General features: G+C 36.6%; 1 protein-coding gene across 1 annotated transcript; it reads right to left on the bottom strand.

The window, feature by feature from the left end:
* Positions 1 to 802: 802 nt before the first annotated feature.
* LOC145806596 (uncharacterized) lies at positions 803 to 4,459 on the bottom strand. Its single transcript, XM_082903885.1, has 4 exons — positions 2,133 to 4,459; positions 1,781 to 2,038; positions 1,581 to 1,686; positions 803 to 1,486 (listed from the first exon to the last, which is right to left on the bottom strand). The coding sequence occupies exons 1-4, from the start codon at positions 4,457 to 4,459 to the stop codon at positions 803 to 805; spliced, it is 3,375 nt and encodes a 1,124-aa protein (XP_082760011.1).
* Between the last annotated feature and the right edge of the window lie 21,117 nt (positions 4,460 to 25,576).

The raw sequence follows: 25,576 nt of genomic DNA, 5'->3' as shown, positions 1-25,576 counted from the left end.
GCTGATTTTCCAGTCCAAGTTTTTAATAGCTATATTTAACAACAAACATTTTAAAAAAAAAAATCAGTTATCTATTAGAAGAAATATAGATGTCCTCATTAATAACCCATACAATATACTTCAATGGCAACAAGACAAGTGTCCTGACAAACCCACACAAATTTCAAATCGGATACAAAGTAGAAAATTGATGCAAACACAATGATAAAGAAGAAAACAGATAATTTACATGGTTTGGCTTAGGCTGTCAACTCTTACAAAATTGATGCAACTCTTATTCACACACAGAATTCTATAACAAGAAAGACAAGCGGTATCTACAATGCATAAGAGATCAACATAGCACTATCAACATGGAGAAAATGAAGCCAAATCATTGAAAATGCATGCTCAACTCATTCACACATGAGACAGAGAAGAATTATAAAGACGAGTGGAATATAAGATCTCTAAACAGGGTTACTGAAAATAGGAATCTGTGTGATTCATAAGATAGTAACACTTTTTTCAGCAGCTGCTAAATGGTTGAGTTTAAACAGAGTTTAATTTCAGATTTTCATTCAAATGCCTATTTAAGAGTTCCTATGGCTAAAATTGTTGCTTAAGTAAATAGACATTAGAAACTAGTTTTTCCTCAAAGCAAGACAAAAATCCAAAAAAGAAAGAAAAAAAATTTGCAAAACATGGGTTGCCATACATATATGAAACTAAGAAATTTGAAATTTATATTCAAAATCAAATAATGTTTCAAAGATTAACATGAGAATAAATAAATTAAAATCAAACTAGTTCAACTGAACAACTAAACATCCTCATCTAAATCATCTTCATCAATCAGTTGATTATGAAGTGGAAGTGGTATATTGATTGTTGTTCCATCTGCATCATTTCTAGCCCAATTGAGGTTTTCATTCGCATCCACATGAGTGTCTTCAACTATCACATTATACGGCTCGTTATCATAGTAAGTGTCAACATCATCATCACACAATTCACTAGTACCAACATCAAACACATCTCTCGCTTTTGTTTTAACAACAACCAACCAATTTTCATGCCTTACATCTCCCACATAATAAACTTGTGAAGCTTGAGATGACAAGACAAATGGTTCATCATTTAACCGTTCTCCAGTATGTATCAAATGCGAAAAATTCACAAGGTTAAAACCATATTCATCTATCTTGTAGCCTCTGCCTGTGTTCACATCAGCCCAATTGCATTTGAATAGTACATATTTCAACTTGTCAAAATAATTCAGCTCAATGATATCTAATAAAACACCATAATACATGGTGCCTCCTTCAGTGGCGACACAAACCCCACTATTCTGAGTTTTTTTTGCCTCCTCGTAATTTTTAATTCGGAACTTAAAACCATTAACAACATAACGTTTGAATCGTCTAGCTAGAGTGTTTGGGCCTTGAGCAAGCCACTTGATTTCATCAGTAAGTTGTTGCTTCCTTGTGTCATCCATAGCTACAACCTGATATATTATAGGATCCATTAAAATGATTACATTAATCCCTACACTAAAAGTTGTATATGATAATAGTATTATTTAATAGCTACATACTTACATATGATCGAAACCATTCACAAAAATTTTCCATATGCATCTTATTAAGAACTTCATCAGTTAGACGACGCGGACGACTTTGTCTCTTTATATGCTCCTTGTGTTCTCTGTATATACAAACCTAACTTGTGTTACTATTGGAAGTATTAAAAGGGGAAACTCAAACTTATCTATATAGCATAACTCATAAATATTGCTTACATCCGAAATGGCTGAATTTCATCATTGTTAAATAACACATAGCGATGTGCTTGTATCCATGACTTTTGATCAAGTTCAATATTCATTATTGCCCCTGTAGAATCTTCAACATTTCTTAAGGGTCGATTGAATATGGTTTCAACAGATTCCAAATACCGTGAACAAAATATTAAGCACTCTTCAGCTATGTATCCTTCTGCAATAGAGCCCTCTGGATGGGCTTTGTTACGAACATAAGATTTTAGTCGTTGGAGATACCTACATGAAAAACCTTTTAATTATAGATCGACTAATTTGGATGTCAATGTGATATAAGTTAAAAACAAAATTAATACAAGTCGTCATGCCTAACCTCTCAATAGGATACATCCATCTATAGTGAACTGGGCCAGCAATTTTAGCTTCAATGGCCAAATGGACGACTAAATGCACCATAACAGTAAAAAATGAGGGAGGGAAGATTATCTCCAAATTGCATAAAGTCACTACAATTCGAGATGCAAGTCGATCAAGCTCTTCCACTTGCAATACTTTGGAACACAGTTCTCTAAAAAAACAAGATAACTCAATTAGAGGTGAAGCAACTTTTTTTGGTAATGCACCTCGTAATGCGATAGGAAGAAGTTGCTGCATCAAAATGTGACCATCATGACTCTTCAAACCTATAATCTTACGTTGTCTAAGTTGGATACAACGTGAAATATTTGAAGCATAACCATCTGGGACTTTTACCCCTTTCAAAACTTTCAAGAAGTCATCTTTCTCTTTTAAAATCATTGAGAAACAAGCTGGAGGCAAATATGTCTTATTGGAACTGATCTTTTGTGGGTGAAGTTCACGTCTTATACCCATCTCTTGTAAGTCAAGACGTGCCTTCAAGTTATCCTTTGTCTTCCCATCCAAATTCAACAATGTTCCATATACATTATCAATCACATTTTTCTCTATATGCATCACATCAAGATTGTGACGCAATTTTTGATTTGCCCAATACGGCAATGTAAAAAATATACTTCTTTTCTTCCATGGTTGTATCTCATCATCATTCGCTTGTTTCTTTCTTTTTTTGTTTTTTTCATTTGCCTTTGTCTTCCCAAATTTGTAATCAAGGTCTTCTGTTTGCATCATGATCTCAAAGCCAGATAGCATATTGGGAGCTGGTTCTGTTTCTTGTTTGCCATCAAATGATGCTCTGTCTTTACGAAATCTATGATCTTTATCCAAGAAACGCCTATGGCCCATAAAACAATATTTTCCTCCATGTTTTAACCATCGCGAATGAGTCTCATAATTACAAGAAGGACATGCAAGAGCACCCTTGGTATTCCAACCAGACAAATCACCATATGCGGGAAAGTCATTTATAGTCCACATTAGAGCTGCACGCATTTGAAAGTTCTCTTTGGAAGAAATATCGTAAGTTTGTACTCCAACATCCCATAATTCCTTCAATTCTTCAACTAAAGGCTGCATATACACATCAATGTCATTCGAAGGGGAGCTTGGACCAGGAATAAGTAATGATAGGATGAAAGAAGATCTTTTCATGCACATCCATGGAGGCAAATTATATGGGACCAATATGACCGGCCATATACTATAACTAGTACTCATATTCCCGTAAGGGTTAAATCCATCAGATGCCAACCCCAACCTCACATTGCGGGAATCAAAGGAAAAATCTACATATTGAGAGTCGAATGTTTTCCAAGCTATGGAATCGGCAGGGTGCCTCATTATGCCATCATTTGTACGACCTTCAGCATGCCATTTCATAGAAGCAGCAGTTTTTGAAGACATGAACAATCTCTGCAATCGAGGCTTCAAGGGAAACCACCGTAAAACTTTTGCAGCCTTTTTCTTTCTCTTTTTAGATGAAGTACTCATCTTATGCTCCAAATCATTCTCATTTGTTGCCCACCTTGAAGCACCACAATGACACACTTCATCATTTGCATGTTCCTTCCAAAATAACATACAATCATTAGGACAAGCGTGAATCTTTTCATAACCGAGACCCAAATCTTTAATAATCTTCTTGGCATCATAAGAGTCTTTCGGCAAATTTGCATCTGAAGGAAGCATATCTTTCAAAATTTGAAGCAACATTGTGAATGAGTGGTTGCTCCACCCATTAAGACATTTCAAGTGATACAGATGCACAATCGCTGACAACTTGCTAAAATTCTTGCACCCTTCATACAAATGCTTCTCAGCATCTTCGAGTAAGTCGTAAAATTTTTGTGCATCTTCATTAGGATCTTCTTGAGCTCGTTGCACGCTTGGACCTTGATCAGATGGTTCTGGTAAATTACTTTCTTTTGCATATTCATCCATAGTTCGAGTGTGCATGGGAAACACATTCCGTAACATGTCAAGTATATCACCATACTCAGGTCGTATTTCTTCAACATGGCTTTGACTAGTTCTACTAGAAGTCGTTGCAGACATAATTTCCCCGTGATGATACCAACAATTATAACCTGGACTAATTCCATAGGATACCAAGTGATCATGTACAACTTCTACAGTCAACATGTATGAATTCACACATTTCATACATGGACATGGAATTGTTCCATCATTAGATACATTGCGAGAAGCAAACTCCAAAAATTCTTTAATCCCTTGCACATAATCTCTTGACAATCTACTCTTCTTCATCCAACTCTTATCCATTGATTGATAATTAACTAAATTGAAGTACCACGAAACAAAATAAAAAGTCAAATATATTATATAAAAAGTTATCTATACTAACATAAAAAACACTACACAACTTAGGGTAGGTGCACATAGTAGAATTATTTTTATATGACTTTCTTTATATATCTTTTCCTAAAATTGAACTATTTTATATTTATACGTTTCATTTTATTTTTATTGTTTTCTTGGATTTCATTTTCACAATTTATGTAACATTTTAATTTTTATGAGTTATGATTTTTTCCTATGCCGACCCCATTTCATAGGACTTAGGACTTAGTTTGGGTATTTGCTTTATGGTTGCTAAACTAATTAAAAGGGTGGAATATTTCAAAGTTTTTATGTTGATGATAAATATTCTTTAATGGTCTTTGTATTCAACAAACAAAAGGGCATACATGAATGTTGAATTTCCTTAAATCACATTATTAGGCGAGCAAAACATTACAAGTATACTATGCATTAAATTCATGGACAACAATTTTCTCGAAAAAAAAAAAAAAAAAAAAGCAATGAAGGAATGCATTAGTCAAAGAAGCATGAGGTTCAGTTGTGAACCTAAAGACAATACTATGATTGGCTAATTCAGAACCATTGAAACAAGCTAATTAGATAAGGGAATATGCTCAAATTTTATTTTGGTCTTGCAGGTATGCAATAATTTTATTTTGGTTGGCTTATTTTGGAAGCATAGGACCGACTGGGTTTTTATAGCTTCTTGATAATTACCAAAACTTATGGGAACATGTAATACGTGACTGTTGATTAATAATAACTAAACTTTATGTTGGCATCCAGCTGACCACTTTATGAGGAAGAAGAACCTGCATGATCCTTTTCCTTATATTTACCCCCTTCCAGTGTAACTTTTGTGAGATTGGGTGATATGGTAGATGAGCAAATGGATTTATGATTGGGGTTGATCACACTTTTTATTTTTCTTACTTCCCTCCCCCCCCCCCCTTTTCACTCCTACAATAGCATTTCCATTTTTCTGATTTGTCTTCTTTCTTTCTTTTTTTAAATATATATTTTATTTTTAAATGTATTATTCTAGATACAGAATCTGCTAAAGCAGCTAGAAGGAAGCTAAAAGAAACCATTTCCTCAGTTCTGTTTGACATGAATGTCCCTACTATTTGTGCTATCAATCAGGTAGAGTATTTGTGTATTTTATTTTCCGCATATTTTGATGGTTTTTATAAGGTAGAAAAGAAAAGAGGTTATCAAACTTGGATTCCTTAGTTTATTTCTGCATAGAATGACCAATAAAACTGTTTTGTTGTTGTTCTCTCTTACCCCCTAATGCAATTATTGTAATACATGTGTAGGCAACTTTAGCTTTGTATGCAACAAGACGAACTTCAGGAATTGTTGTTAACATTGGTTTCCACCAGACCTCTGTTGTTCCAAGTAAGCTATAGGATCTCATTTTAATTTCAAAATTAATATTTTAGCAACTTCCCGCAGTTGTACAGTGCAAGTGGACCTAAGCTTTACGAAACTTTCTAAATGCAATTGATTACTTATAGTTGCACAGAATGCTTATACTTTCCCTTCACTGCTGTCATTATTACATCAATTTTACAAATCATGCATTTTCTACCCGTTGCTTTAATTTTTTTCAGCAATCTCATTAATTTCTTTCTTTTTGTTCTTTTTTTGTTTATGCATAAAAAATGGCTAGGTGTTCACTACTGTTTTCTTATTCTCTATTACATGATTTCTGTTAAGTTTCTCTTTTCCTAATTGTGCATGGTCACCTGCGACTCAATTTTCTAAGTTTTGGATTCTATTCTGCAGTTTTACATGGTCAAGTCATGTGCAAGGTGGGTGTTAAAGTTGTGGGAATGGGAGCATTGAAGCTTACAGGATTCCTTAGGGAACAAATGCAGTAGAAAAATATACATTTTGAGTCACTGTACACTGTGCGCACATTAAAAGAGGTATTGACAGTGCCCTTTGCTCTATGGACTCTGATATTTGTCTTTCGTCTCATTAATGAGGAAACGTTTGGCCAAAAGTGTGGCTGGCTTGTCAGCATGTAGAGTAAATGTGACATTCACCAATTGATTGTTCTAGTCAGTTGGATGGCTCTAGAAGTCATGAATTCCACCCTAGAATCCAAGAAGAAATAGCAGTAAGTGATATTGGAAACATAGGGTTTTGTTCTGTACTTGGGATTTCGTATGTGTAGACATCCGTAAGCTTCCCTCCTCCGAATGTTTTCTCCTGTAGCTCTTCAAACAGGCAGGGATATGGTATGGTTTTACAATCGAAATGTATTGCCCTTGCCCAACTGAAAGTTAAGAAAAGGGATGCCTACAACTCTATGAGTTCTAGGAGCCTCAAGTCTATGCAAGACACCCATATGGTTAGCTCTCTTTCTAGGGACAACCTTTTTTATTGTCTAATTGATGAAATCCGATTGATAATTCAAAGCCCCGGTCTCTATTAGATATTGCATTTACAGCTAATGCTAATCCATGAAAATCTCACTTCTTAGTGCTTTTGGGTATATTCAATTACTGATTTTAGCTTTTATAAACTTTTTTGGATGATATAATTAGTTCATTTTGTCCCCCAATAGCCAGGTTGACAGCTCATAAGACCACAAAAACCTTCTAAAACACCAACTATTTTCTAGCTGTTAATTTGATTTGATGAGGACATATTTTGGCAGCAGAGTCTCAAATGCTGGGAGGGTTTTGCTCAATCCCCTCACTGAAGTATATGAATCCTGCTAATAAGATTTTTAAGTGGATTTTCCACACTTGAACAGTTAAGATCATGCCAGAGGGTCCTTAAATAACAACTGAACCCTAGTATAATGTTTATTACTTCTTTTCTGCATATGTTTGACTTCACTTTGGTAATTGTACAATACTTTCCTGCTTTATCACACACTATACATATTGCCTGATTTTGTTTGGGTTTAATGCACTCACAGAACCTATGTTATGTTGCTCTTGATTATGATGCTGAACTATCTAAAGATACAGAAGGGTCATTTGAAGTTGTTGCAGAAGGTTGGTTTACTATTTCGAAAGAACGATTTCAGACAGGGGAGATTCTATTTCAGCCACGCATTGCAGGAATGTAAGTCTAAGTTTTCTTATATCTTGTTATAATATGTGATGATTTGATCAATGGCAGATATTGTTTGCCTATACTTTACTGTGTTATAATATGTGATGATTTTATCAATGTGAAGTAAATTTCAAAAACAGATAAATTTTGTAATTGGAATGATTCCCAGGAAGTCAACCCAAAAAAAAAAAAAAAACAGAACAACAGAACAAACAAATAAACTAAAAGGTAGGCACTATTACTCCATTGTGGCATTTCATCAAATATCTGGCATACACAATGATTCCTCAAGCAGGAACTTTTACTGTGTATCATCAACAACAATCCATTCACTTCATTAATTATATTGGTTAAAATATGATGCTCATAGATGATCAAATATGTGTGTGTGTGTGAATATCATAATCAAAATACATATTATGTTAATCAATCTATTTTCCAAATTATTTTCCCAAACTAAAATCATTCAAGATGTTTCTAAAATCCTTCAAAGTAGAGAAGTTTTGGAGATATTAGAAGCCATGCATGGATGGCAAGTATCTCATCTTAACAATGAATTCCATGGACCCAATCTTGTTCGAAAACAGTAGAAGAAACAGAGAGGGGTAGAGACAGAAATTGAGAGACCCGAAGAAAGAGGGGATAAAGAAGGAGAAACAGAGAGAGGAGGCTAACCTTGAAATCACAGTGGTTCTCTAGCTTGATGTCGTCAACGTATGCCGCGATGGAGGATGAACGAAGACTCTGATACTTGCAGGAGAGAAGTGTTGATAGACTAGGGCACAAATTGTAATCAAGGATGGTTGAACGGTTTTGGTTTTTGTTTTTGTTTTTTTTTTTTATTGAAATTCTGATATGTTATTTTCGGAAAAAAAAATCTGATTTGGCGCGAAATTTTCGTTTTATTTGGCGCGAAATTTTGCTTGGTTTTTGTAACGCCTGAGGTCAAACCGTTGCTAAAAAAATATATATAGCAACGTTTTAAGAAAAAAATGCTACTAAAAATTTTATATTTAGTTGTGGTCAATAACAGCTACAATAGCTCATCTATAGCAGCATTTTTCAGACCGCTACAATAAAAAACGCTGCTAAAAGTGAATTTTTTTGTAGTGACTACTCGAATGGATAAACTCAGATTCAAGCATAAATCTGAGTAAAAACATTTTCAATTCTCAATATGTTTTTGTGTATATATTTGTTGAAGGTTGCCTTGAATTTCTTTGTGAAAAGACACAATTTTCTCTGATCTGGTTAAAACACAGAGAAAATTGGTCGAATACACTGAGAAAATTGCGAGTAAATCACAGAGAAATTTGTGATCAAATCAGAGAAAATTCAAAACACAGAAAACCAAAGAAATTGAGCAAACCAGAGATATTTCAAAACACAAAAAAAGTTTCTCAAATTTCTGTGTTTTGAAATTTCTCTAGATCAAAATTTCTTTAGATCGAAATTTCTCTGAAAAATTGTTGAGGCACTCCAACCACTATGAAAATATTGTATGTCATTTATGCTATAAAATCTTAATATTAGAGACTTTTAAAAAATTCCCCTTTCAAATATGAATTTAATATATATAAAAAAAATAATAACTAAGAAAAAAAATTTTAATAGATAAGAAAATATTTGAGCAGATAGTTACAAAATTAAACCGATAAAAAAATATTTGAATATATAGTTAAAAAAAATTAAATAGACAGATAAGGGGCAAAATTGGGAAAAGAAATATCCTCAAAAATAATAAAATGACTTCTCACCAATTTATTTCACAAAAGGTGAACATCTCACAAATAAAAAAATATTCACTAAACTTAATGTCTTAAATAATTATTAAATTAAAATTTTCAATAATTTTCTCTGTTTTATTTAGAATAAAGTTTGTCAATATGTCATTTGTTTAATTTTAAGTATATTAAAAAATGTATAGAATCAATGGAACCCACAACAACTACCATTACTGCCGTGCATTCAGGGCATTGTAGCACATCGCAATTATTGGCATGTTTCAATTATTGCCAATGTACTAACAATGCACAGAGTTTCTAACAACTGGCTCAGTCAACAGGCGGTACTCAACTTGGCATGGCAGACATGGATTCACTGTTCTTGTTGGGTGAAAACCCATGTAGTTTAATACCCAAAAAATAAATTGGCCTAAAACATCAAAAAATAAAATATTAATTTTTATTAACTATCCGTTATTACCATAATTGACTATAAAAATATTATCATACAACTGAAGATATTCTTTTACATGCCTTAAGGTACACTAAAATTCGACATTTGAAAGTGTTGTTCCAAACACCTTTTTATAATATAAAAACATAACTTGAATAAAAAAAATATGATCATACAACTAAAAATATTCTTTTATCTACATTAAGGTACCAAAAATAGTAATTATTATCGTATGTGTCTATTTACTAAAATTAGACATTTGAAAATGTTGGTATGTAAACATTAGATATTTTTTCAAAAGTTAAGTATGACAACAATTTTGATGTCAATATTAAATAAATTTATTAAATAAAAAAGTTCAAAACAAAAAATATTTCATGTATTAAATATATCGATTACGCATTAAAAATCTAATAATCATCCATGATAACCATCAAAAAGAGTCCTGCTGGAGACCCCCAGCAGGAGAGGACCCCCAGCACCCCACCTCCACGTGGGGGGCTGCGGAGGAAAACAAGAAAAAAAAAAAAAAAGAAGTTTTTTGGACAAATGGGAAGAGACCCCAGCACCCCTACTTGGGGGTCTCATACATTTTCCTATCAAAAAATATCTGTTAGCAACAAATACAACAATCTATTACATGATAATTATTCAAAAATATCAATAAAAATAATCACTCATTACATGATCATCATCTAAAGTCATACTAAAAAATAATTTGGTAAAAAAATAAAAAATAAATAAATAAGTAAAATTTTTATCAATTTTATATAATTTTATATTTGGTAGGTAGAAGCAATTTTTAAAAATTCAAAAAAAAAAATTGATATTTATTTTCGTCAGACTAGTTTATATTTTATCAAAATTGATGATTTTGTCCTTGAAATGGAGTAATGATATCTTTAATTATCCTTATTTGAAACACGATTTAAAATTGAGAAAAAAAAAAATCATAATTGAAAGATTAGAGATCAAAGTGATACAAGTCCCAAAATATAGGGACCATTATAATATAAAAACATTTATGATATGCACAGATTTATCAATAAATGTGATCAAGTTTAAAAACTATGTTCCATACTACTATTTAGTTTTGTAATTGAAATTGTACCTTTTTATGAGTAGTTGAAACATATAAAATAAGAATTGGAGATGCTGTTGCGTGAGCTACGCATCAACAATTATTGTGTAGTGAAATGAGCCTATTTTGGGATCTATTTCAATAATCCGAATTGTTCATATTTTGGAATACATCAAGTAGAACATTCCTGTAAAATATCAAGTTAATCGGATATCGTTTACCTATTCATCCACTCACATTTATATTCATTTTAATACTTTAAATCACAATTATTTTTGTAGATACAAATGTGAGTGGATGAATGGGTAAACGATATCTGATTAACTTATTTTTTTTTAGGCATGTTTTACTTGATATATTCTAAAATATGAACGGTTCAAATTATCGAAATGGATCCTGAAATGGGCTCATTTTGCTGTACATCAGTTGCAACTGCGCAGCGTCGCGCAACAGCATCCCCTCTTGCTGTAAAAATAAACATAAGACAAATCACTCTACAAATAATGAGACAACTCATTTCAACAATATCAAATTTCATGCATTCATTTTTAAGGATGTTATGTCAAATGCATATAATATTTTCGTTTCAAAATATGAATAAATAATGGATGCAAAATAGGAAACATAAGAAAATTAAATATGATGCATACGGAAAACATAAATGACATATAAAAAAAAAACAAGAATGATGACAAATAATAACAAATACATGTAACAATGCTAACATAGATATAACAACTAACACAAATAATAAACACAAGGGGTTAATATTTGATATGCTAAACCTAATCTCATATTGCCAATTTAAGTCATCAAACTGGACTAATATAATTTAATGACCTCTTCACTCGTTGACAATTAGCTTGGAGTTAGATGCTTTAACATGATTTCAAAATTGGGTCTTGAATGGTGTCTCACCTCTTGTGATGCTTTAACATGATAAATCTAATAGAAAAATTGTTCACAACACTTGAGAGTGAAATACATTGATTGTAAAAGGAGAAATACTGAGAATTTCTAAAATATGATGATTGTTAAATGCACAAAGAGTTGGGTTTTAAGTAGTTGATTTTTAAACAAATCAATTACTAACATAAAATAGTTTACAATATTGTAAATCAATTTTAAAACATATTTTGTATTTATTTTACTATTTATTCATATAATAAGAAAAGTATAAAAAAATAATTTGTTTTTTTTTCTAAAAAAATTAAAATTGAATCTTGGCATCATGCACTAAAGGAAACATCACAGTTAATGTCCCCTCCTACTATGGCATGTGAATTCGTGTTATTTTAAGACTTACTGCCTCTGTCTCTCTCTCACACAGAGCCATAATAATAACACATGGCCGCACAGTCTAACGCTACTGCCACTACATTACATACATGAATCATTATAACTAAAATGCAATGCACAGTATGGAATCCCAGTCCTTTTCATCTTGGTTTGACCAGAAAAGAAAAAAAAGATGCGCCAAGCTTCCTCGACAGTTTTTTTTTTTTTTTTTTCATTGCCATCATTTGTTTATTTTATTAATAAAAGTCAATTGTTAATTATTAAATTAACACTTTATGGAAGGATGAATTTTTTTTATAATATATATATATATATATATATATATATATATATTTTATCGCCATCATAGGAAAACATTTTGGGAAAAATATTTCAAAGAGTATGCTATAAAAGATATAAATAAAAGTTAAAAACATACTTCTTCCAACTCTTGAATAAGACTTTTACTTTTATTTTTATTTTTACTTTTTTAATTTATTTGGACATTGTTTATACCTGTTAGTGTATATTAGTGTATCATTATGTAGTGCATTATCATGTTAGTGTAGCATTATGTTAGTGCATTATGTTAGTGTAGCATTATCATGTTAGTGTAGCATTATGTTAGTGCATTATGTTAGTGTAGCATTATGTTAGTGCATTATGTTAGTGTAGCATTATGTTATTGTTCATAGGCATCCAAGGCATCCTCTATAAATAGAGTGCCTTCTTTGTGTAATAGACATGTACAATTCATAGAAACAATTGTGCCTCTCTCTCTCTCTCTCTCTCTATTCGCTCATCTCTATCTTCTCTCACTTTCTCCAATTATTATTTCATGGTATCAGAGCACAGTGTTACATTTCTGGCAATTTGCGATTTTGGTGTTTAGTCCCATCCACAGCGGCACTACATCAAACCACTCGGAATTTCCTCACGATTCCAACGGCACCAAGCCCGGCCTCAAAAAACCTTTCACGCGCCCACACGCGCCGCCAGTGTCCACTGCGCGTCATCATTTCCGCCACCACTCTCACACGCGCCATCCGTTGTTTCTCCCTTCCGACACGTGCCTACACGCGCCCACACGACCCGCGGCTGACGTCAGCCCTGCCTCTCCCGTACGCCGCGCCTGCTACTGTGCGCCTCTCGTGCGCCGTTTCACTACTGTGCACCCGCGTGCGCCGAATCCGCTACCGTGCACCGCGTCTGCGCCTGCCGCTACCGTGCACCGCCGCTTCCTGCTAACGTGTTCCTTCCTGCACTCTGCTAACGTGCGCCGCTGACATATTTGCTGACATCATCTCTGTCCAGCATACCTTTCCTGGCTATTTTCGACCTTCCGGACTCACTGGTACACTCTGTTTTACCTAATTTTGCTCCTACAGGTCTATCATATTACTTTAAACGCTATTCAACTAGTATTATGGATCGTCATGATGCCTCCCATCCTATTTCCGTTATTTTGAATGGTTCAAACTATGTTCTGTGGGCCCAAGCCATGTCCTCCTTCCTAAAAGGAAAGAAGCTCTGGCGAATTGTTACCAGGGATGTGACTAAACCGGTGAAAGACAGTGACACTAATGAAACCACTGTTCCTACTGCTACATTTGAAGACCGACTTGAGGAATGGGACAGTAAGAATTACCAAATCATTACCTGGTTTCGTAATACCTCTGTTACATCTATCAGTCTTCAGTTTGGTCGCTTTCAGCTTGACTCTGTAACTACTCCTGCAAAAGACATCTGGGATTTCTTGAAAGAACGATACCAGACTACTGGTCTTGCCCACCAATATCAACTTCAGAACCAACTTCATCGCATGCGCCAAGAATCCACTCAGTCCATTAATGACTTCCTTTCTCAAATGTACTCTGTTTGGGATCAGCTTGCTCTTTCAGAACCAACTTGGCATACCCCTGAAGATGCTGTTTTATTTACTATCTATCGCAACCAGCAAAGGTTGGTGCATTTTCTTATGGCTCTTACTTCCTCCTTTGAGCCCGTACGTGCCTCTCTGCTTCATCGCCATCCATTGCCCACTCTTGAACAAGCAATTTCTGAGTTGCTATCAGAGGAGACGCGTCTCGGTACTCTTCAAACTCATCATGTGGACTCTGTTCTGGCCACTCCTCCGTACCGGCCATCATTTACCCAACGGACCACTGCTTGCCTCTATTGTCAGAATCGGGGTCTTCCTTCAACCCATCTCCTGGTCAATTGCCCCGTCAGATCCTGCCGCTACTGCAACAAACTTGGTCCTGGTCATCTGCAACAGGATTGTTTTCGCAATCCATCCCGATCATCGTCCAATAGCCACTCCTCTCGCGGTGGCTCTGCCCGGGGAAGCTTTCATCGTTCCGGGAATCAGTCTCATCACACTGCTACTACTGCTTCTAGGAATCAGCCTCATCCCACTGCTGCTGCTGCTTCCGGGAATCATTCTCCCCACACTGATGCTGTCACCTCTGCGGGGTTCTCTGAGTCGTCTGCTCCGTCTACCCCTCGCTTTTCTCCAACGGATGTAGAGGCCATGCTCAAACAACTTCTCTCCCCATCTGGTACACCTCCTCCTACTGCTTTGTCTGTAATCCCAGGTAACTCTTCTTGGTATTTTGACTCTGCTTGTTGTAATCATATGACCTCCAGTTCTACTATCTTTTCTTCCTTCTCTTCATCTCCTCATATTCCCTCAATACATACTGCTGATGGTTCCCTCATGTCTGTCCGTCATGTTGGTACTGTTTCCACCTCTTCTTTATCTATCCCTCAAGTTTATCATATCCCTGCTCTTACCTTAAACCTTATTTCCATTGGTCAATTATGTGAACTTGGTCTAACTGTCACATTTTCTGCTACTGATTGTTTGGTACAGGACCCTCAGACGGGGCAGACTATTGGGATCGGCCGTAAGCATGGACGTCTCTATGAACTCATTCACCTTCATGTTCCTGCCTCTCCTCCGATTGCTGCTCCTACATCTACTTCCTCATTATCTCCCTTTCATCTTTGGCATTGTCGTTTAGGGCATATTTCTGTTAATCGCTTACGGTCTTTGGTTTCTAGTGGACAGTTGGGTCATGTAATTCCGGATAATTTCGATTGTATCCCCTGTCAACTTGCCAAACAACCTGCTTTATCATTTAATAAAAGTACTTCAGTTTCCCTTGCACCTTTTGATCTTATCCATTCCGATATTTGGGGGCCCTCCCCTACTACTACTATGGGGGGATCCCGCTATTTTGTTGTCTTTATTGATGATTTTTCCCGGTTTACTTGGCTTTTTCTCATGAAAACTAGGTCTGAACTTAAACACATTTATTATAGATTTGCCCAAATGGTCCACACCCAATTTTCCAAAACCATCAAAATTTTTCGCTCTGACAATGCTATGGAATATCGGGATTCTGATTTCCTTTCCTTTCTTCAGCATCATGGTACACTGCCTCATCGTTCTTGTGCTGGCACGTCCCAGCAAAATGGCCGTGCTGAACGGAAACATAGGCATATTCTTGACACTACTCGCGCCCTTCTTCTCTCTTCTTCCTGCCCTGAAAACTTTTGGGGGGAAGCTGCCCTCACTGCTGTTTACACTATCAACTGTGCTCCTTCTCCTGTCATCCATAATCAAACTCCCTTTGAACGTCTGCATGGCACTCCCCCTCCTTACGCTAATCTCCGGGTTTTTGGCTCTGCCTGCTTTGTTCTACTTCAATCCCATGAACACACCAAGCTTGAACCTCGTTCTCGTCTTTGTTGCTTTCTTGGGTATGGAATTGAACATAAAGGCTTTCGCTGTTGGGATCCTCTCTCTAAACGTCTTCGTATCTCCCGCCATGTCGTTTTCTGGGAGCACCAAATGTTTTCCTCGCTATCCTCTTTTCACTTACCCGCACTCTCCACTACTGTCCTGTTTACTAATCCTTCTGTCGATCTTTTCTCTGCTGATTTTGATACAGGTTCCTCCTCCATCGAGACGCCCTTGCTCACTCCTGATCCTGTCCAGCCTGCTCTCCCTGAAGGTCTACCTCTTATTGCCACACCTCCTTCTCCACCGGTTCTTCCTCCCACCGATCCTCCTACGGGTCGACCACGCCGGGTCACTCAACCTCCTATCCATCTTCGTGATTATATTGTTGGATCTGCTGCCTTCTCTACTTATGAACCTACCTCCTATCGTGAGGCTTGTACTAATCCTCTTTGGCAGCAAGCTATGACCGATGAACTACAGGCCTTGGACAAAGCTCATACTTGGGATCTTGTTGATCTTCCTCCTGGCAAGACTGCCATTGGCTGCAAATGGGTTTACAAAATCAAAACACATTCTGATGGCTCTATTGAACGCTACAAAGCTCGTCTTGTTGCCAAGGGTTTCAACCAGGAATATGGTATTGATTATGAGGAGACATTCTCTCCTGTTGCTCGGCTAACCTCTGTTCGCAGTTTACTTGCTGTTGCCGCTGCTCGCCACTGGGGGCTCTTTCAGATGGATGTCAAAAATGCTTTCCTCAATGGTCATCTTATTGAGGAGGTCTACATGCAACCTCCACCTGGGTCCACTTTTCCCCCTCATCAGGTTTGCAAACTACAGCGTGCTCTCTATGGCCTCAAGCAAGCACCTCGTGCTTGGTTTGCTACGTTCAGTTCTACCATTCATGATTTTGGGTTCACCTCTAGCTCCTATGACTCTGCTCTTTTTATCCGGACTACTTCTCATGGTACCACTCTTCTTCTTCTGTATGTGGATGATATGATTATCACTGGTAATGATGAAGCTGGTATTCTCCACCTCAAACAGTTTCTCCACCACCAGTTTGAGATGAAGGACCTTGGTACTCTTAACTACTTCTTAGGCCTTGAAGTCTCTCATGATTCTACTGGTTCCTATTTGTCCCAGGCCAAATATGCATCCGATCTTCTGGCTCGTGCTGGTCTGACTGATTGCAAAACTACCTCTACTCCAGTTGATCCTCAGATTCGTCTCACTCCTCTCGATGGGACTCTTCTCTCTGATGCTACTCTTTATCGCCAACTCGTCGGCAGCCTTGTCTATCTCACAGTAACTCGTCCTGACATTGCCTATGCTGTTCACATTGTCAGTCAGTACATGTCGGCTCCTCGCACTCCCCACTATACTGCTCTACTCCGCATCCTTCGCTACCTCAAAGGCACTCTGTTCCATGGTCTTCACTTCTCTGCTTCCTCCTCTCTTGAACTGCGTGCCTTTTCCGATGCTGATTGGGCTGGGGATCCTACGGATCGACGCTCCACCACGGGATTCTGCTTCTTCTTAGGGGACTCTCTTCTTGCTTGGCGTAGCAAAAAACAATCCCTCACTGCCCGCTCTAGCACCGAAGCTGAATACCGAGCTCTTGCTGATACTACTCAGGAACTTCTCTGGCTTCGCTGGCTCCTTGCTGATATGGGTGTTTCTTCTTCTGATCCTACCCCTCTCTATTGTGACAATCAGAGTGCCATTCAGATTGCTCACAATGATGTTTTTCATGATCGCACCAAACATATTGAGATTGATTGTCATTTCATTCGCCAGCATGTTACCTGTGGTACTGTTCGTCTTCTCCCTATCGCTTCCGTCGATCAACCCGCTGATATCTTCACTAAGGCTCATCCTCCTGGCCGCTTCAATGATCTTGTTTCCAAACTCAACTTGGTTGATGCTTCCCCTCCTTGAGTTTGCGGGGGGATGTTAGTGTATATTAGTGTATCATTATGTAGTGCATTATCATGTTAGTGTAGCATTATGTTAGTGCATTATGTTAGTGTAGCATTATCATGTTAGTGTAGCATTATGTTAGTGCATTATGTTAGTGTAGCATTATGTTAGTGCATTATGTTAGTGTAGCATTATGTTATTGTTCATAGGCATCCAAGGCATCCTCTATAAATAGAGTGCCTTCTTTGTGTAATAGACATGTACAATTCATAGAAACAATTGTGCCTCTCTCTCTCTCTCTCTCTCTATTCGCTCATCTCTATCTTCTCTCACTTTCTCCAATTATTATTTCAATACCCATTTTAACTGATTTCCCATTGATAGGTGGATCAATCATGCAATGACATATGGCAAGGTCAAAGTGAGACGATGAGGCAATTATCAGGCTGAGTCATGGACTTAGTGAGCGACTTGCAAGAAGGGTCATGTGCAGAATAAAGGTTTCTTTCTATCAATGGAGGGTCCAAAGTCTTGAGAGATGCGTGGCAACATGACAGAAAGGTGGTTCAACAGGCGGAAAGAAAGAAATGGTGAAGTTTGAGGGGTGAGGAGTAAGAAAGTAGTTGCAGCAGTTGTGTATTGGCAGTTGCAAGATTTAAGGGAATCATACAGTCATGGGCCAAGGAAAGATGGGGAGTATGAAAGTAGGAGTTGAAAAAGGAAAGAAACATCAACAGCTACACAATAACTTAGTTTTTAACTTAGGAGTAGATTGTCAAGTTAGGAGTAGTTTATTATGTAACTTGTACACTGTAACTTTGTGAACTTGGGTAGTTTTATTTTGAAATTACCATTTATTTACTCTGTTTACCTCATCTCTCTTGTTGATTGTAATTTGTTCTAAAGAAATCGTTGTACTTTAAAGGCATTTGAATCAAAACATAATCGCTTCATTACTTTTGTTTGATTGTTTAGCTTAAATTGGTATTCCATTCCTATTGATAGGAAATGAACATAATTTTTAGTAGCAATTTTTGGCACACCTAATAAAACAACATCATAATTTGGAGCAATGGTAAAGGCAAAGAAACAGACTGACATGCATTCAGAGAAAATGCCTGTTGAGTTTGAAAAAGAAGAAGTAGACCAGGATTTGGTCTTGGTTGATGGTGGTAGTGTTCAGCATGCAAGCCAAGCAGTGGCTCCAAAAGGCCAAGTGAATGGCCAAACATTGAGCGCACAAGACCAAACAAGTGGCCATGTTAAAATTCCGCACGAGTTTTGGTTGTACAATTAAGAGAGGCCATGACAAGCTAATCACTTGAGGAGAATTAGATTCTCTTGGGAGAGGTTAGAAGTGGGTTGAAGGTTCCATCGATGGAACATTCAAGTTAGGCTGAAGTGAAGACACAAAAGATGTCTTCAGGTGCAAGAGGTATACACCTAGTGCACCAACTGGAGTTCCACAACAATCTCCTAGTGAACCAATGCCCTTTTATAAGGACCCAATTGTTGAGAAAAGAATGCAAGAGGTATTTCAGATTCCAAATCTTAAAGTTAGAGAAAATTGGCCTGGGGGGCAAATTAGGCCTCATGTTGTTTCTAACCCTCTTTATGGCCAAAAATGGGCCGAAAATAAAAACTTGTTTAAAATAGAATTTAGTTGATGGTGATAGTGTTCAGCATGTGAGCCAGGCAGTGGCTCCAAAAGGCCAAGTGAATGGCCAAGCACTGAGCGCACAAGGCCAAACAAGAGGTCATGTTAAAATTCCGCAAGGGTTTTTGTTGCACAATTAAGAGAGGCTATGACAAGCTAATCACTTGAGGAGAATTAGATTCTCTTGGGAGAGGTTAGAAGAGTGTTGAAGGTTTCATTGATGGAACATTCAAGTTAGGTTGAAGTGAAGACACAAAAGATGTCTTCAGGTGCAAGAGGTATACACCTAGTGCACCAACTGGAGTTCCACAGCAATCTCCTAGTGAACCAGTGCCCTTTTATAAGGACCCAATTGTCGAGAAAAGAATGCAAGAGGTATTTCAGACTTCAAATCTTAAAAGTTAGAGAAAATTGGCCTCGGGGGCAATTTAGGCCTCATGTTGTTTCTAACCCTCTTTATGGCCAAAAACGGTTCGAAAATAAAAACTTGTTTAAAATAGAATTTAGTTGATGGTGGTAGTGTTCAGCATGTGAGCCAGGCAGTGGCTCCAAAAGGCCAAGTGAATGGCCAAGCACTAAGCGCACAAGGCCGTTGTTGATGTAGATACACGTCTTGATCGCCAAGAAGAAGATGCTGTATATACATTAATCAACACTATTGTCACACATTTTGTTGGCAATATTATAGGAATTGAAGACCGTAGCAGAGAATTGCTTATAAAGCTTCGTTGCCCTTCTTTATCCCATTTTAGGTGGCATAAAGATGTTTTCCTGATGAAAGTCATGCGTCGAACCGATGGCAGTGCAGAACATTGGAAAGCTAAATTTATTGATGACCTTCCTACTCTTTTTGCAGAACGAGTTCGTAAGAAACTAAGAGACAGACATAACCAAATTTCCATTCCTTATTATCAATATACTTATGGCCAGCTTATAGGTATCATTACAGACGAAGGTCTTGCACTTTGCAATGATCTTAAACTCCAGCAACAAATTAAACAACATCTTACAGGAAGGAAAGAGTTAGGCGAATTTTGTGAACAATTTGCCTATGATCCTCAAATTCAGTATCCTACCAAGCAAAGAAAATATAAGAGTTATTCTAAACCATATAAGAAGTCCAGAAAATATAGAAATCCAAAATACTCCAAAACTCAAGCCCAGCCTCATACTTCTAAACCAAGGTAAAAGGAAAATCTTTCCAGAAAAATAAATCCTCTATAAAATGTTATAAATGCGGACAAATAGGTCATTATGCTAATAAGTGTAAAGCTAAGATCCAATCTAAGCTTAATGAGTTAGCATTAGATGACCCATTTATGCTGAAATTAGCATTCATCCACATGTCACCCGAACCCTTGACATTCGTTCTAAAGAAACCCACTACAGTTATTGGGATTATATAGATGCCTTTACTCAGGCATTTTATTATATGAACCCTCCTCGCAGCCATTGTTGGTTTTTTCGAGTTCTTACTGACTTATTAAAAAATGATCTCCCCTCTTGGTTTCTCATTTGGTGGGATACATTTGGTCTCCAACTTGATGCATTTCCAGAACACGTTAGGCTTGCATTCAATGAATGGCAAGCAGCTTTCAGTAAAATTCCAGCAAATACGGACATTTCTATGTCAAAATGTCTTGTCCATTTTGTTATCAGATTTGGAATTCCATGGATCTGGAAGTGGGATTTTAGATGTGATTTCCATAATAAAATTCCACGCTTAAATTTTTTTTTTCTTTATAAATGGTGGATTAAAATGGATGATCCTAAGCCAAAGCAGGAGTTGCTTCAGAAAATTTAGGATCATACACAAGCTTGTTGGGATGCCTCTCCCAAGCTTATTCCAGCATCTCCAGTAAATCCTTTTATCCAGGTCCAGCAAGCACTTAGACAGCAATTTCCAGACTTATCAGAAACAGAACTTATTGTTAAAAGTATGGATTATATGAAGCAGCAGTTTCTCCAATCCATGTCCAGCAAAGATTCCAGTATAAAATCCGTCTCCAATACCCAAAGTGAGGATGCCAGAGTTCCTACTGATCCTTACGATGATGAAAATGAGTTTACAGTCCTTGCAGGAGAATCCCAAGATCCACATGAAGACCCGACCAACAATGAACCAAATTTTGGAGATTTTTGGGATTCGGTTACAGAAATGATTGCTGACAAACTCATCCAAGACAAAAACAAAAGTAAAGGCAAAGGCAAAGATGACTAATACCTTTGGCCTACCCATACAGTTATGTCTGCCATTCCAGTTAGCCACTTTTACAGCTCTACAAAACGACATACCAACTTTCGGTGCATGATTGACAACCTGCCAACCTACTTTTGGCAAAAGCAGATTCCACTATCTGCTTCCTTTCCAGCTATCTCACGTTACCGACAAGAAGATAGAGAAGATAGGATGCTCGACTGCAACAACCATCTAGCACACGCCACCTGTCTTCGTTATCTCTCTTTCTTGCAATATAAATAGGTAGCCTCTGGATTGTAGAAGGCACCACGAAATTTATTGTCTAAGTTTTATATTCTGTCTTCTCTCTCTCTTCTTTCAGTGTGTTTTTCTTTAAAGCTAGCAGTTTAATAAAAGTTTACTGGTTTGTAAGTATTTCTCTTCGTATTTCTTTTAATGTATGACTGTTTATCAACTTATTATATTAAATGATATATTAGATATTTGGACAAATAGAAAAAGAAATTTATTACATTACATAGAATTTGCACGTAATGGTAATGAACTTTGGGTTCAACAACAATTAGAAGAGTGTAATAATAAGATAAACGAAGTCCAGAATTTAATCAACGAACAAATCTGCCTTTTGGCAAGGGCCACTAGGCCTCCTCCTCCAGCACAGTAAATATATGGACCATATATGATGTAATTAAATTTAAATCAAATAAAACTATGTTAAATATTATTCTTGGGTTTGTGCCATATGAGAGGTAGTATAGAGTAAGGTTGAGTGGGACGTCATTCAAGTCGCGTAGCTCTGTTTGTTCGTCTTGTGGTTAACAGTTAGGACTATCTGTAGCGTAAGTCGTTGACAGACGTGCTTTAGCCTATACCCTGTGTCAAGCACTCTTATTGGTATCAGAGCCAAGTTTAATGTATTACATAGTTTGTTTGATTAATTTTTAATTATTCATATATGGCCATATCTAGACTAATGAGTACTGCTTCCTCAGAACAAACTACAGTAACCACCACAGGAGCCTCTACCTCAGAAGCTAGAGAGCTTGTTGCATATCAAGAAGTTAAAGAAGCCTTAGACAAATGGACAATCCCGAAAGTAGATCCAAAGGCCATCTATAAGATTGGTACTTTAAATTTTTTCAGTAAGAAAATAATAAAAACTTTTGAACATGCTGCCCCAGTAGAAAATAATGATAAATTAATGTATTTGCTTAATGTCCAGGATCTTATGCCCTTCTTTAAGGAATACAAATATGTTCATATAGGACTTGTCCAGGTTGCTTTAAAACCCTTGACTATTCTAGGTCAAAATACCAGTATTCAATGTACTCTACGAGATGGTAGGTGTACTAATTGGAGAGCTTCGCTCATGGGGGCAATGGAAACCAGTCTAGCCCATGGACCAGTATATTTTGATATATATCCTAATTTCAGCATTGCCTTTTCTGACCAAAACTTATCAAAAGTTTTAGAATTTTGAGTTCTTACTCATGGGTATGAATATCTTCCAAGATCACCACCGTTTTCGGTAATCTCCAGAATTTATTTAAAATTTTTGTCTACTTTGAATCCTTATGTTAAGAAACAAAGTGTGAATGGCCAAACAGTGTTAATAGACACTAACCTTTACAGTAGCCAGGTTGCTGTTCCCAAACTAATTGAATGGGAAAAAATTACTTTTCCAGAAAGATAGAAGATAACAAATGCTGTACCCCCAAGACCAATTGTGAGATACAATTTGGATGATATAATTCAGACTCATCAAGGTAATGTTTACCTTCAATTTCAGAAACCTCCAGTCCAACTATCCAGAAGTATGTCTAGTGCCAGTTTTAGAACCGCTCCTAGTCATCACCCTTATAAGGTAGAATATCCAGAATCGTCTCGACAATCATATTCAGAACCTCCTGATGCAATTTTTCAAGGAAGACCTTCTAGATCTTATTCTTATTCTAGACCTGCATCTGATGAGCCAACTGATCCAGATAAGGATCCTATAATTAGAGGAGTCCAATATTCTGAACAACAAATACCCCATGGTGTCTATCAAGCCGGAGAATCCAGAAGAGGCCCATATAGCCCTACAGCCAGTGATATGAATTTTGAAATTTAAATGGATTTTACACCAAGTAGTGAAAATCGAAAAATCCTAAATCAGGATTTATTCCAGGATAAATATACCAAATTTAGAAAATGGTATTTTTCTACTCATACTAAAAAACAGATACAGGATTATAAACTCCAGTATTATACCTATCTTGAGGAAATTCAAGTTTTATTCCCTTTTCCATTATGGTATGTTCAGCATGTCCAAATCCGTGCTGCCCAATTAAATGTTTTAGACAATATCCAGCGAAAATGGTTAACAACCGATGGCCAAGAAATTTATTCTGTCCATCCACCAACACAACCTTTAGAATTACAGCCTACAGGTAATAATAATAAACCTATGACGATAGCAGCTTATATAGACATTCCCCATAAAAACCAGAATCGTGACCCAGTACTTATCCAAGATATTATTCCAGTTCTCAAACAAAATAATTATACTAATCTTTTCTGTCAAACCGCAGGCAAACAGCTTACTAGAATTGAAGAAATTGTAGCTCATGTTAAGAAAAGCTGCAAATTAGAACCAAAACCAAAACCCCCAAACATTGAACCGGTTTTAATTAAACCAACTCCAGTATTAAAAGACTTTAAATTAAAATCCAAAGAAGAAACAGAATTTATGGATACCCTTCTTTCCAAAATAAAGGGTTTACATATTAGTGAACCTTCTCCGACTTCTACGTCTCAAGTTCTTATGTTATCCAGTGATCGTATAGGTTCTTCTGAAGAATCCTATGACTCCTTATCACCTCAACAGATATTTGAAATACAGCAAAATTTCCAACATGAACCTTCTTCTCTCAATCGGGTTACTTATAGTAATACCACCCAGAAAACATCCATGACTGGTCCTAGCCGGTACTATTATCCTCGTCCTAGCCCCATGGATATCCTTTATGAAGAAGATTTTCTCCATACTCAACGTTGTTATCATAGCAACACCATTTATGAATGGAATCTTGATGGTCTTTCTGAATACCAGATGTATGAACTTCTCCAGCATATGCTCATGTTTGCTACTGTTAGTAAACAAAACAATAATTCTGACCACCAAGTTGCCCGTTACCTTGTTAGCGGCTTTACTGGGATCCTGAAAGGATGGTGGGATAACATTCTCACCCCTAATATGAAAGAAGAAATCCTTTCATCCATCAAAACCATTGTTGATGTAGATACACGTCTTGATCGCCAAGAAGAAGATGCTGTATATACATTAATCAACACTATTGTCGCACATTTTGTTGGCAATATTACAGGAATTGAAGACCGTAGCAGAGAATTGCTTATAAAGCTTCGTTGCCCTTCTTTATCCCATTTTAGGTGGCATAAAGATGTTTCCTGATGAAAGTCATGCGTCGAACCGATGGCAGTGCAGAACATTGGAAAGCCAAATTTATTGATGGCCTTCCTACTCTTTTTGCAGAACGAGTTCGTAAGAAACTAAGAGACAGACATAACCAAATTTCCATTCCTTATTATCAATGTACTTATGGCCAGCTTATAGGTATCATTACAGACGAAGGTCTTGCACTTTGCAATGATCTTAAACTCCAGCAACAAATTAAACAACAACATCTTACAGGAAGGAAAGAGTTAGGCGAATTTTGTGAACAATTTGCCTATGATCCTCAAATTTAGTATCCTACCAAGCAAAGAAAATATAAGTGTTTTTCTAAACCATATAAGAAGTCCAGAAAATATAGAAATCCAAAATACTCCAAAACTCAAGCCCAGCCTCATACTTCTAAACCAAGGTATAAATCCAAGGCAAGAGGAAAATCTTTCCAGAAAAATAAATCCTCTATAAAATGTTATAAATG

Source organism: Camellia sinensis, chromosome 1, assembly GCF_055761805.1.
Source record: "Camellia sinensis isolate YWXY chromosome 1, ASM5576180v1, whole genome shotgun sequence".
Lineage (NCBI taxonomy): Eukaryota > Viridiplantae > Streptophyta > Magnoliopsida > Ericales > Theaceae > Camellia > Camellia sinensis.
This window is presented reverse-complemented; position numbering and strand designations above follow the sequence as displayed.